Source organism: Sarcophilus harrisii, chromosome 4, assembly GCF_902635505.1.
Source record: "Sarcophilus harrisii chromosome 4, mSarHar1.11, whole genome shotgun sequence".
NCBI lineage: Eukaryota > Metazoa > Chordata > Mammalia > Dasyuromorphia > Dasyuridae > Sarcophilus > Sarcophilus harrisii.
Window position 1 is genome coordinate 217,001,470 of NC_045429.1, and position 14,202 is coordinate 217,015,671.

The 14,202-nt window shown below is 34.0% G+C and overlaps 1 protein-coding gene across 1 annotated transcript in view; it reads left to right on the forward strand.

Moving 5' to 3' along the window:
• MDN1 (midasin AAA ATPase 1) overlaps positions 1-14,202 on the forward strand; it is a 179,374-nt gene that overhangs the window by 45,210 nt on the left and 119,962 nt on the right. The window contains exons 12-20 of the mRNA XM_031964521.1: positions 636-731; positions 2,509-2,621; positions 5,999-6,147; positions 6,231-6,291; positions 7,932-8,143; positions 9,236-9,339; positions 12,257-12,401; positions 13,074-13,170; positions 13,360-13,473. Of these exons, the coding sequence (XP_031820381.1) occupies positions 636-731; positions 2,509-2,621; positions 5,999-6,147; positions 6,231-6,291; positions 7,932-8,143; positions 9,236-9,339; positions 12,257-12,401; positions 13,074-13,170; positions 13,360-13,473 (1,091 nt within the window). The remainder of the gene's footprint in view (positions 1-635; positions 732-2,508; positions 2,622-5,998; positions 6,148-6,230; positions 6,292-7,931; positions 8,144-9,235; positions 9,340-12,256; positions 12,402-13,073; positions 13,171-13,359; positions 13,474-14,202) is intronic.

The following is a 14,202-nucleotide window of genomic DNA, read 5'->3' on the forward strand; positions in this document are numbered from 1 at the left end:
GTCCACGGTCCTTATTCTGACATTCAAGACTTCTTTCTGGCTAGTCTCAAATTGTTTTCTAACCTTAAATTCTATTAGTCCTTTCCTGTGAAATTTCTGCATCAGTCAAACAATTCTATTCTGCATTTTATTAACATACTATTTGTATTTCATTCTTTGTGCATTTGTTTGTATCAGGTCAGTCCTCTAGAGCACATTTTCCATGTTCTTTCCTCCTGATCCAAACCTAGGCTAACTTCAAATTCTATTTCATTTTTCTATCTCTTTTCTTACATTTTTTTTTATCACCTTTGTCTGGAATTGAGCCAGTCCCCCTTATTGTCTGTATCATTTGTTTGGAAATTAGTCATGTAATGTTTGATGACATCTTCTACATCTTATATATTATCTCACTAAATGGTAACTTCTTGAGGATAGAAAACAGATGTCTTCTGTCACATTCTTTCTCCTTGCATAATGTCTCATGTTATATGCTTGTGGGCATTTTGATTGCATAAAATAATGAAAGGAATCAGTTATTCCTCTTAGATAAGATTGCCTTTGTTATAATCACATCCTTGAACATTTATAATAGAAGACTAATTTTTATTTTCACATTCAGTGAAGAGTCAAAAATTTGTCTTTGTCTTTGACAGGCTCTGGATTGCTTCACAGCAATGCTATCTAAGCAAACAAGCAGATTGAAGATGGCAGAGGTTATTGGGAGCAAGTTAAATATCTCCAAGAAGAAGGTGAACCTTGAAATTTCCATTGTGATCTTTATTTAAATAATTTCTGATGTGCAGCTGTTACTTCTAGCTTGTCAGATGCCTCTTACATCATCACTGCCCTTTAAACCTATTTAAACTGTTGATGGATTTTCCTATGTTTATATTGGGCAATTTGGTTGTCATGTACCTCTCTGCTTATGTTCTTAAAATGTACCTTGTTACTTATCAAGTATATATGCCTTAGTGTCCATTATTGGTTTTATATTTTTAACCTGTGCTTTAGTCAGTCACTTTTATCATAATAGTTTATGTGAGGTTTTATAATCATGTGGAGCAGGGTAATTCTGATATCTTCAGTGTTAAACACAGGTAATTGGGTCCCTAGAAAAATGATGGTCTATGATTATAAGAATATCCAAAGAAAAGAGATGAACCAAGTCCACTACCTAATCACCTAAAGGTTGGAATCCCAACTATTCTGGCATGATGTATCAGTTTGTATCATTTGGCTACACATTGTCCTGATTCAAGAAAGATCCTTATCCTCCTTTGATGCTGTTTTCAATTTAGGTCTTATAATGGATATGAGTATGGGCAACTTTGTAGGGTGTTTTGGATAGAGACAAATGGAACATGTTTTACAGGATCATCTTGAAATTTACAATTAGAAAAAAAGTCTAGTTTTGAACAGTGATTTTCCATCCTGTACCTCTGAGTAGAAAATTCCATATGTATATATTTGATTTTTTTGTAAGTTATATATATGTACTATATGTAAGTTTTATATGTATGTGTGTGTGTGTGTGTGTGTGTGTGTGTGTGTGTGTGTGTGTGTATGTATGTACTATGGTATGAATGGTTTTGCAAATTAAAACAGATTATAAATAGAATTTTTAAAAGGATGAGATAAAGATGAAATTATATTTGATCCTAAAGTAATGAGATGAGAACTACTGGATTTCATTGAATAAGTGAGTGATGTGGTCAGATACCTACTTTAGGAAAATCATTTTGGCATCAATGTGCAGGATGAATTAAAGAGAAGATTGTCTAGGTAGTTGAAAATGTAGTTCTGATGTTAAGTGGTGCCCATGTGAATACAAGAGACTTAAATAGTAAACTGTGGCGAAAGAAATCACAGAGTTGGGCTACTTGATTGTATGTACAGGGTGAACATGAATGAGAAGTCAGGATGATACTAAGATTGCAAACCTCAGTGACTGGGAGGAGTAATATCATTTATTGTAATAGCAAAGTTCAGAAGGAAGGGTATGTTGTAGTAAGGGGACATTTAGTGATTTAGGAGTAGAGCTCAGGAGGGAACCTAGCTGGTTTTGTAGATTTCTGTATTATCTGCATAAAGATGCATAGACATAATTATCTTCATAGATTTATATTGAATCTGTGGGAATTGATAAATCACCAAGTGAGAGAGAATTAAAAGAACACAGAAGAAGTCCCAGAACACAGTTTTGAGGAACACTCATAATTTCCTGGCAAGAGGTGGATAAAGATCTAGCAAGGGAGATTTAGTAGGGATGGTCAATAAAGTAGGAAGAGAATTAAGAGACAGCAAACTCATAGAAACTCAGAGGAAAGATCCAGAAGGATTTGAGAAAATCTTTAGAATTTTCAAGCAGAGGTTCTCCATTCATTATAATGGGCCACATATTTAGATGTTGTAGGGATCATTCTTTAAAAGAGTGACTCTCATGGCAGTATCCTAAATAATCAGAGCATAGTAGCTGTGGAAATGTGGGAGCAGTTTTATCTGAAACACAATCCATTTTCTCCACAGGCCGAGTACTTCTGTCAACTTTATAAGCCAGAGATCGTGGTAAATGAATTAGAAGTGGAAGTGGGCAGAACACAATTACTGAGGATACAGTGTCCAGCCGTCCAGGTCCAGAGGTAAAATCAGGTCTTCTTTATAAAACTATTGATTTTTGAATGGAGATTCTAACCATCTATCTTCTTGGTTTTATTCAAGACCCTTGACTCATATTTTCATTAATTATAAGACCTGACCTCTATAAGTCTCTAGTTTACCAAGTATTTTATACATTCTCATTTTATTTGCCCAGCTGTTTTGTAAGCTAGTTGGTACTGTTTGCACTTAGTTGGTAAGCATTTTTTAAGGACCTAGTATCAGTTACTATGTGAGGTAATGGGGAACAAAGACTGAAACAAAAAGTGAAGAACAATATGTTTATATTATGAATAAATACAGATATGTACAAAGTAAACATAAGTTAATTTTTTGGGGAAAAGGGAACAGATTTACGGATCAGTAGTTTGTGGAGGGGGCCACAAATCTCAACTTGCAGTTTGCTTTTGAGGAATCCTAGGAGATAGATTCCAGTCTTGAGGGACAGATGGCCTATTAGCATTGTAAGTCCCATTTTGCTGGGATTTGAATACATGTCTTTTGTTTTCTAGCCCAGTGTTCTTCCTATTCTACCATGGTTTACAGTCAAGCAGTAGCGGATGATGGGAATATCATAGGAGGCTTGCAACCAGAAGACATTTTCTTTCTTTTTTTTTAAATTATTATAATAACTTTTTATTGACATAACCCATGCCAGGGTAATTTTTTTTTTTACAGCATTATCCCTTGCACTCACTTCTGTCTCAATTTTTCCCTCCCACCCTCCACCCCCTCCCCTAGATGGCAAGCAGTCTTATATATGTTGACTATGTCGTAGTATATCGTAGATACAATATATGTGTGCAGAACCAAACAGTTTTCTTGTTGCACAGGGAGAATTGGATTCAGAAGGTAAAAATAACCCGGGAAGAAAACCAAAAATGCAAACAGTTTACATTCATTTCCCAGTGTTTTTTTTCTTTGGGTGTAGCTGCTTCTGTCCATCATTGATCAATTGAAACTGAATTAGGTCCCTTTGTCAAAGAAATCCACTTCCATCAGAATACATCTTCATACAGTATCGTTGTTGATGTATATAATGATCTCTTGGTTCTGCTCATTTCATGTAAGTCTCTCCAAGCCTCTCTGTATTCATCCTGCTGGTCATTTCTTACAGAACAATAATATTCCATAACATTCATATACCACAATTTACCTAACCATTCTCCAATTGATGGGCATCCATTCATTTTCCGTTTCTAGCCACTACAAACAAGGCTGCCACAAACATTTTGGCACATATAGGTCCCTTTCCCTTCTTTAGTATCTCCTTGTGGCACTGCTGGGTCAAAGGGTATGCACAGTTTGGTAACTTTTTGGGCATAATTCCAGATTGCTCTCCAGAATGGTTGGATTCCTTCACAACTCCACCAACAATGTATCAGTATCCCAGTTTTCCCGCATCCCCTCCAACAATCATCATTATTTTTTCCTGTCATCTTAGCCAATCTGACAGGTGTGTAGTGGTATCTCAGAGTTGTCTTAATTTGCATTTCTCTGATTAATAGTGATTTGGAACACTTTCATATGAGTGGTAATAGTTTCAATTTCATTGTCTGAAAATTGTTCATATCCTTTGACCATTTGTCATTTGGAGAATGGCTTGGTTTCTTGTAAATTAGAGTCAGTTCTCTATATATTTTGTAGATGAGGCCTTTATCAGAACCTTTAACTGTGAAGATGTTTTCCCAGTTTGTTGCTTCCCTTCTAATCTTGTTTGCATTAGTTTTGTTTGTACAGAAGCTTTTTAATTTGATGTAATCAAAATTTTCTATTTTGTGATCAATAATGGTCTCTAGTTCGTCTTTGGTCACAAATTTCTTCCTCCTCCTCAAGTCTGAGAAATAAACTATCCTATGTTCCTCCAATTTATTTATGATTTCGTTCTTTATGTCTAAATCATGGACCCATTTTGATCTTATCTTGGTATACAGTGTAAAGTATAGGTCCATGCCAGAAGACATTTTCTCTAAGCCCAGTCCTGACCATTATTGTAGACATCTTACCTTACCTTTCTGAATTCTTGCATTGTCAACTTCATGTCAGGGGTTATGTATTTCACATGAAAGGTAACAAGTAATACATTGAAAAGGAAAAGCAAAAGGAATTGCTGCTCTGCATCAATGGAACAAGCATCAAGTAGTTCCTTCACACCCTTGAAATCATAGGTCTGGTCCAAAAAAAATTAGTGGCAAGTAAATATCTGTAGTCAATCATAATTTGCTTTTCTAATAGTTCATGGTTACTCATTATTGTAGAGTATTTTTTGTTTGCCTATAGTTTATGGGTTTATGGGTTCCTAATGTAGGAAAGCAAACATTGGGGAAGAATCATTATTAATCATTGATAAATGTCTGTTTCGTTGCGTGGTTTGAACATATCTTTTTATGTCATACAGAAAATTGGAGTAGTTTTCTCTTCATGTCTTGTTCCTTTAACAGAAATTCTGTGTTTGTGTGAAAATGATTCCTTCACTTTTAATTTTTTTTGGGGTTCAGATTTGATTAAACAGAACCAAAGAACATAAATATGGCAGGCATCAGAAGGTACTATCTTAGATTTCTATCTGTTAGAACAGACCTCATAAAAGGGCAAAGGGATAGGCAGAGTGAAAACTTAAGGGCAAGGTAAAATTGCAGATACATTTAAAAACAACAGAGCATGTTAAGACAGAATAGCAGCCAAGAGCCCTAGGTCATTGGCATACTATTTTGTGAAAATAAATATGTTTTATCTGTAAATCAGTTGTGAATTTAAATAGAAATGTTCAAACTGAATTTCTGGTTAAAAAATTCAAGGATATCTCCCATAGTAATACAACTTTTTCAGTTTACCTATTGTGCTTTGTCTTCAAAAATTATTGTGTTGCTTGGGAAAAATGCTGAATTTGAAGTCAGTAGATTTGAATATCAAATTCCAACTCTTTAGTTTATTCTGGAAAGGCTTGTGTTAGTCACAATGCCTCAAACCTTAGTTTCCGCGTGTGTAATATGAAATTAGATTAGATAGTAGTTTGAGGTCCCTTCTAGATATAAATGTAATCATTGAGTGAAATATAGTTGGAGTAAGCATTCTTTTTGTTGTTGTTAGTTTTTTTTTGTTTTATTTTTTAAAGTATCACTTGAGTCTCCGAGGGTGAGCGATTTTCCCTGTGTCCACCAGCAAGTCAGTGGCAGATCTAGCATTAGAAGCCACAGTGACTAGAAGTTTGATAAAGTCTCTTGATGTTATATTATATACTTCTTAGTAAGAAGGTGGAGCTTTTGGAGCTATTCCTTACAAGTTGCTCAGTTTAGACAAAACCCAGGTCTCTTAGGCTGACTTTTGTTTTTCACCATTGTTAAACATCTTTTCTGATCAGGGAGAAACTCACTTTTGCTGCTACTCGACCAGCTTCTGTACTAATGGAACAGCTTGCAGTGTGTGTAAGCAAAGGGGAGCCAGTCTTGCTAGTGGGTGAGACAGGCACTGGCAAGACTTCTGCTGTCCAGTACTTGGCTCACATTACAGGTAATAAGCAAACTTGAAGATGTTTCTATGCTCATAGCATGTATTTTTAAATGATAACCAGTTTTTGTGTGTGTTCTTCAAAGGTCACCGTTTGAGGGTTGTTAACATGAACCAACAGAGTGACACAGCAGATCTGCTTGGCGGGTTAGTGCTTTTTCTGGACACTTTGAAATTGTTACTCTCTCTTCTGTTGCTTCATATGAGATAGATTGCAGATTTAATATTTTAAATGTTATGTTTCTTGTTCATTAAGAAGCACTAAATAAAACATGACAGGAATATCCTCAAACTGAGACCATCCCATCCTGAACAGCATTGAATACTTATATATGAGGTATATTAGTTTGTATTTAAAGATTACACTGTAAAATGGAAACCAAACAGCCTTATTCCATATAATTCAAAACACATAGACAAATAATCATTAGTGGAAAAGGGACTATGAAGTATCAGCAAGAAGTATGTTTATTGGGGCCTTAAGGTTCTTTATACTGTAGTCTAATTTTTATTATCCTATGAAAATACTACATTTCTACCTCCTCTATTAATATTGTAGGAGTGGGGGGAGGTGGAGGGAGCAGCTTGGTTTCATGAGTATAATTTTTTTTCTATTTTGAGAAAATACCCAAATGATAAGCTGTATAGGCTTCTAAAATTAAATGTTATTTATTCCATTAATATAGGATAGTTACTTAGAAAAAACTTTTTAAAGAAATGAGTACCTTATTTAAATAATTTCCCTTTTTGCTGGGATGGTTTAAATTTTTTTTTTTTTTTTACATCCTTGTTGGGGGTGCTTTTAATTTTTTTCTCTCTTATTGTTGACATTACTTTGGAGCACTGTGCCTGTATGTAAATTCTGTTAAGCTTGTTTTGTGTCCTTTTGATCTTTAGTCTGTTGCTTTCATGCTTCTTTGTGGAATTTCCTCTTTCATTTTGTCTTTTTCATCATGATTCCTTGTAGTAGATTTGTTTTAAGTTGGTTTCCTCATTTAAATATTTTGTTTTTTAAATTTCTGGGTGAGCCAGTTGTAGAGGTGCCTGCTTTTTTGGGGAAAGAGGAGCAGATTTAAGGATCAGGAGGGTTTTTGTCTAGAATTTTCTAAGTTTTTGTCAGATATATTTCATGTTACTCTTGATAGATGCATATCTCTCAAATCAATTTTTTAATTATTTCATATTCTGTAACAAATATCATTGATCTCTTAGCTTTTTATCAAACATAGAAGACATCTGTCTAATAAATCCTTTCTAAAATGAAGTTACCACATAATAGATGGCCTTTGAAAGTGGACTTTGTGAATGGGGAAGACCTAAGTTCTTAGATGCTTTATTTAACTTGATTTTCTTTCATTTATATATTTTATAGGTTAATGTAGTCAATGTTGTATTTGATAATTTTATGGTATTTACAAGGCTATTGTTTTTTGTTTTTTGTTTTTTGTTTTTTTTGTATTTCTCCTATTGTTAGACATTTGGACTATTTAATGTCTATTTTAGTCTTATTTAATGTAAATAATAAGCAGTGATAGCTCAACTCATTTTATATGACCACATCAAGTAGCAATCACTTGCATTTTAATTTTTTTTAATTAGGTCTTTAATATAGATTGACCTCTATGGAGGAGGAGGGGAATTATACTTCAAAATTTATAAGTATTATTGTAATGATTTTTTTCTACAGTTTTTTTCCCCACATGAAGTATTATTAGGTAACACCCTCAATTTCTAAATTATTCCTTTTTCTGAACTCAGTTTTCTAGAATCTTTGCATTTTCTTTCAGTTATAAACCAGTGGACCATAAACTTATATGGCTGCCCTTAAGAGAGGGCTTTGAGGAGCTCTTCACCCAAACATTTTCCAGGAAACAGAATCTTACGTTTTTGGGACACATTCAGACCTGCTATAGACAGAAACGTTGGCGAGACCTACTCAAACTAATGCAACATGTACATAGGTCAGCCCTCAACAAGGAAACAAAAACCAATGATGCAGGTAAAAGAGCCAGCTGAGGGCAATAAATGAGCAGCTCAAGGGGAGGGGAAAATATATAATTAAAGAAATATGATGTAAAGAAAGATGCGGTTTTCAGAGAATGCTATCAGTCATCTGCAGAACTACTTCTTGGCACAATTCTTCAGCAAATATTTTCTTCTAGAAGAGTACTGTTGCACCTCCATAGTGTCTGTGAGAGTGATAGAATTAAATGAAAGGTATAGTTTTTTTAAGAGAACAATTATTTGCAATACATTTTGTTAATGATGACCAAACTCATAAACCTGCTTGCAAGTAACTATTCACTTAGCTTTCAGAAACAAGCAAGCTAACAAGTATATGATTGTGTAAAACTTTACAAGTGATTTTATTTGAAAGTATGCTGTGTAATTGCTTTTCTGAATCCTGGAGTGGGAGTTCTTCAGCCTACCTGGAATCCATCTGTGGGTTTACTTTGAGTCTTGAGCCATTGATTTCTTTTCTTTACAGCAAAAATAGAAATAATACTTGCTTCTTTATAATTTTATAAGGGTAATTAAGTTACTTGCCACTTGTAGGTGGTAGGAGGGATACTGGTCCAGATTTGATCATTTCAAGGAACTCTTGGTGTTGGCAACTCCCTCTACTGATGCAAGTTATCATTACCTGTGTAGCTTAGAGACCTAGAGTATTGCCTTGGGAATTGAAAGTGAATTGTGCCCATAGACAAACAGGGAGTCATTATGAACTCAACAACCATCTCTGTGTCCACTATATTATATTTTAGCCTCTCACCTTATAAAATGTTATGTAAAAAAAAATGATTCTGAAAATAGACCTTTGATTTAATTTTTTTTTTTTTTTTTTTTGCTATTATATTCTCACCCAGAGAAAACCTGCTTTGTCTCAGGGGGTTCATTGGAAAGTTATTTTAATGAAGTGTTATCTTTAAAGCTTATTTTATATGTTTATAGAGTCTTTGCATCATAGATTTAGAATTGGAAGGAAACTTAAATGCCATCAAGTTCAGCCCCCTCATGTATGTTTGTGACCAAGTCATTCCTTAATGCCCTATGTTTAAATTAATTTTCTAAATTTTTTTTTCTCCCTCAGGCTTGCTATTAAGAGAAAAGTGGGAAGCATTTGGTTTGAAACTCAACCGTGCCCAGCAACAAATGAAATTGACTGAAAATGCCCTACTATTTGGGTTTGTAGAGGTATTTGACTTTGGTTACATATCTCTACAGCATGATTGTTTGACTCTCAAACTTATTTTTGTAGTCATACTTAAATACATGATAGAAATAAGCTGTGTGTGTGTGTGTGTGCGCGTGCAGGTGCACGCATGTGCAATGTATATGTTAATCTTTATAGAATTTCCTTAATGGAAAAGGCCACCTTATAAAATAGTCATGAATACTACTGCTGGCACAGATGTATTAAGGGAAGATGAATACCAGCGTGATAAACTATAAATGCTATACTTTGTACAAGTCTGCCAGAAATAATTTTATTTATTTTTACAATCTAATATTTGAGGACTTCTAGCCTACAGTGAAAGAAAGCATTGTCCACATTGGCTTAATCTTCTATTCCCTAAGACATGATTCTACCCCAAGCCAGTTTGAAATAATATTTATTGGGATATTTAATGCAAAGATCATGATATGTTAAAATGCAGTTTTAGATTAGTATTCCAAAACATTAGTCATTACTCCAATTTTTTTTTTTTTGTTTGTTTGTTTTGGATCACTTCCTATCATTATTCTCTCTCTTTCTCTAACGAGAATTTCATACCCATACTTTCTGGGAATGAAGAAAAGGAAATGCTCTCTGATGAATTAATAACCCAATCACTTCATATCTAAGTACAAGTAGAGGCAATCTTTGTTTAAACTTAATTTCTACCTTTAATCTGTCTCTATTTGTTTGCCACCTAATATATCTACAAACAGAAAAGTCTAGTGAGGGTATTTTTTTTTAAGCAAAGAAATACTATTCTTTAATATTTCTAGAACAACTCAAAAGGTTTTTTATGTTTTCATAGTGGAATCAGCATGAAAACAAACCACAGAGCAATTTAATGTAATAACTTTTTAAAAAAATTATCACTTTGCTGTTAAAAGACAAACCACATATTCAACTTTGAAAGTGTTTGACCTTGATTTAAACTGTGAAGTTTTTCTCCACTCTAGTCCATCTTCCATTCAACTGTCAAAAGAACTAAAGTGCAACTCTGACAATAACCTGCTGCACCTCCCCTTTCCCATTTTCTTTCAGTAAACTCCAGTGGCTTCCTATCATCTTCAGAATAAATAGAAATCTTCTTTTTGACATTCAAAACCTTTCGAAACCTGACTCCCTCCAGTCTTATTAGTAGTAATAGTAACACCTTAATACACCCTTTCCTTTCTTTCCCAATTCTTCTAATCTTTTTCTTCTCAGTGAGTCTTATCTTATATTTAGCTTGTTTGTCCTTAGTTCTTTACTATGTTGTCTGCATCAATTCATTGAGAACAAGGACTGGATTTGGGAGGTGTTAAAGAGACTTCTTTGTATTCCAAATGCTTAGCGCAGAGTATGGAGTATAATACATGTTTAATACATATTTGACTCAATGATTTTTTTCAATCCTTTTGTAAACATTTCCAGCTGAAATTGAGTCGATGGGCTATTTAATGCCACTTCAGACATGTCTTAAACGATATGAAATATTGTCTGTAGACTTTTCTGGTTTATTGAGTTAATTGATGATGCTGTATTGATAGACTGATCTAGCTTTCTACATCCCAGTTCTCCAGTTAAACCATGCTGTACTTTATAATTATTCTCCATATTATTAGAAGAGCTTGTTCTTTATATCTAACTGAAATGGATAGCTGGTATACCAACATCAGGGGGGATCAAAAAATTTAGAATTTAGAATTTAAATTCTAAATTTAAATAGGATTAAATAATTAATTAATATAATTAATAAATTAATTATAATTAATTAAATTTAAATAGAATTTAGAATTTAAAATAGAATAAAAAAATCTAGAATATTGGCATAAGAAATTCAGTAGGTATAGGTATAACGCCTTACTCATGGGTTCAATAAATCAGCTTTCCAAGTCCAAAGTGAGGGAGTATGTGGCTACACAGGTTATATCAAAGAGATCTGAATGTATTAGTGGGTTGAATGAGTCAGCAGTATGAAGTGACGGGCATAAAGGTTAATGCAATCTTTTTTTCCCCTCTAATGTAATCTTGAACTATGTTAAGAGAGCTGTAACTTCTAGAAATGATAGATTGTATTCTCTGCACTGGTCAGACTATTAGAGTACACAGTTGTCTGTTCCCATAACCTCATTTTAGGAAGGAAATTGCTAAGTTTTAGTAGCTCCAGAGGAAAGTAGGTAAGGATAATGAAGGACCTTGAGTTAGAACAAGGATTTTTAGCCTGGGAAGATGAACAGGGTTGGTTTGGAGAGAACCATGTATTTGACAGAAGGATTAAAATTACTCTGTTTGTTCACAGATGGTCAGAACGAGGAATGCTAGATTACAAAAGTTACAAAGGAGCAAATTTAGGCTTTATATTAAGAAAACTTATTAACATTTAGATCTATTTTAAAGTAGAATTGATTGTACTGTTAGACAGTTGGTTCTCCCTCATTAATAATCCTTAAGAAAAGGCTAGATTATCCAACATCATCATTAACATCATTATCTATTATTATTATCATCACTAGCATTTATATAGTGCCTACCTTACACTGTACTGAGGCTTTGCAAATCTTGTCTCATTTGATCTTTTTAACACCCCTGGGAGGGAGGTGCTAATCCCATTTTACAATTGAGGAAATTGAGGCAAACAGGTTATTAAGTGCCTTGCCCATGGTTCTAAAACTAAGTGTGTGAGGCCAGATTTGAATTTGGGTCTTCCTGACTCCAAGGTCAGGATCTGTCCTCACTGTACCACTTTACTGCATATAGACACTTTGGTCACCTGGTTGTCAGTGGACACGAGGGAAAATATAGTAGACTTTCATATCTCCAGAAATTACTGATGAGAGTAATGATGCTGGCTGCTATGTGGTTTTTTTAATTAATTGCAAAAGACTCTTAACCTTTTTATGTCTCTGTATTTAGGGCACCCTGGCACAAGCAGTAAAGAAAGGAGATTGGATTTTACTTGATGAGATTAACTTGGCAGCCCCTGAAACATTAGAATGCCTGAGTGGTTTACTGGAAGGATCCTCTGGCTCACTGGTTTTGATGGATCGTGGAGACACAGGTAACATGTTGTTGTTAGTGCCTTTATATGCTGCTATGCTTATAGGTTACTTAAGAGAATGATTCTTATGGTCATAGATAAAGATGAGGCTTCATTCATTAAATGGAATTTTTATTGATTGACTGTTATGTAGCCATTTTTGCTATATCCTGTCTGTGACACTCAAATTTTCTCATATTCAAATGAGAGAATGGGATTATATTTTCTCCAACTCTGCTTCCTGTGCTTTATGATGCTTTTTTGAAGAAACATTGAAGTCTTGACATAGAATTCCTGCCCTCAAAAGGATTTGTGTCTTATCTAAGGAGATAAGAAGAGGTGGACATCTGAAAAGTTAAATGCTTAAAAAATAAGTAAAGTTATTAGGTACAATAATAATTTATTCAGTGATTTTAATAATTACTTATGGGTATTGGATTGGTGATGCTAAAGGCAGTATTTGATTGCATGCCAAATAAGGGATGTGGACAGTAATTGTCATGGTGGGTAAGAGGAACCAGAATTTGACTATGACCAGGCCAATGTAGGCCAGGCTAAAGGGAAGGAAGCATTCAAGTGTGACTGGAAAATGCTTGGAACCAGGTGACCTTGACATAATGGTCGTCATGATCCACCTATGTTGGTTAACGTTTTCATAACAACTGATATATATGTTGCTATTTCCTGTCTTAGAACCACTCACACGACATCCTGACTTCCGTCTGTTTGCCTGCATGAATCCAGCTACTGATGTGGGGAAAAAAAACCTGCCTCAGGGAATAAGAAACAGGTAAGGGATGTTGTTTGAATTCTAGAGAGTACACTTTAAAAAAATTAATGATTTATTCTTAGTAGCAAATGAATTTTATAAAATTAAATAAATATAAAATATAAAAAATATAAAAAATTTTTATAAAAAAAACAATTTTAGAAAGATCTCAGGAAATTTCATTTTAAATGTCTTTTATATGTTTTCTAGGTTGACGGAACTTTATGTAGAAGAATTGGAGAGTAAAGAAGATTTACACATTCTTATTGTGGATTATCTGAAAGGATTGAATATAAACAAAAACATAGTTCAAGGAATTATCAAGTAGGTTCTTGTGTGGTTAGAACACTTTTTCTAAAAGAAAATTACATGCTTTATCCTACAGTACATTTGACTCTTGATCTCAGAAGATTATTGCAGAGACTGCTAGTTTTTAATTTTGAATATTTTAACCTTTTGTAAAGTATTTGGGATTTTTGTAAGCCAGTATGCACATGTGTGTATGTGCACACATACACATGTTTTTGGATATGTATAAACAGTTATTAGTTATAATTATCATTTGAATCTAGATCTAACCAAATAGATTCTGGCATTTTTGTTTATTTCAATGATAGGATTGGCTGTGTTTTAGAAGCATGTTTTGTCATTTTAAATTGTAAGTTGTCAATGTTTTAATCAAGTTCTTCTTTCTACCTACCCTTCTTCCCAGCCTTTGAATTTGTGGGTTTGTGTGTGGGCATGTGTATACATATGTATATAAACTTTCTCTTATATGCCCTTATATACATATACATCCTTTATGTACATATTCGCATGTATATACACTTTTCTCTATATACTCTTATATACATATACATATGTCCCATTGAGCATTCCTCACTGAATAGAACCATGTACATACTTTTCTCTCTTGTTGAATGTTTGCTTCTGCAGGTTAGGGTATTTGTTTCATTTTTGTGTTTAACATTTAGGAACTAGCATAGTGCCTTATAATTTTTTGGAGGAGGTGCAGGAATCGGACCTATTATTTTCATTGGTATGGGGAATTCC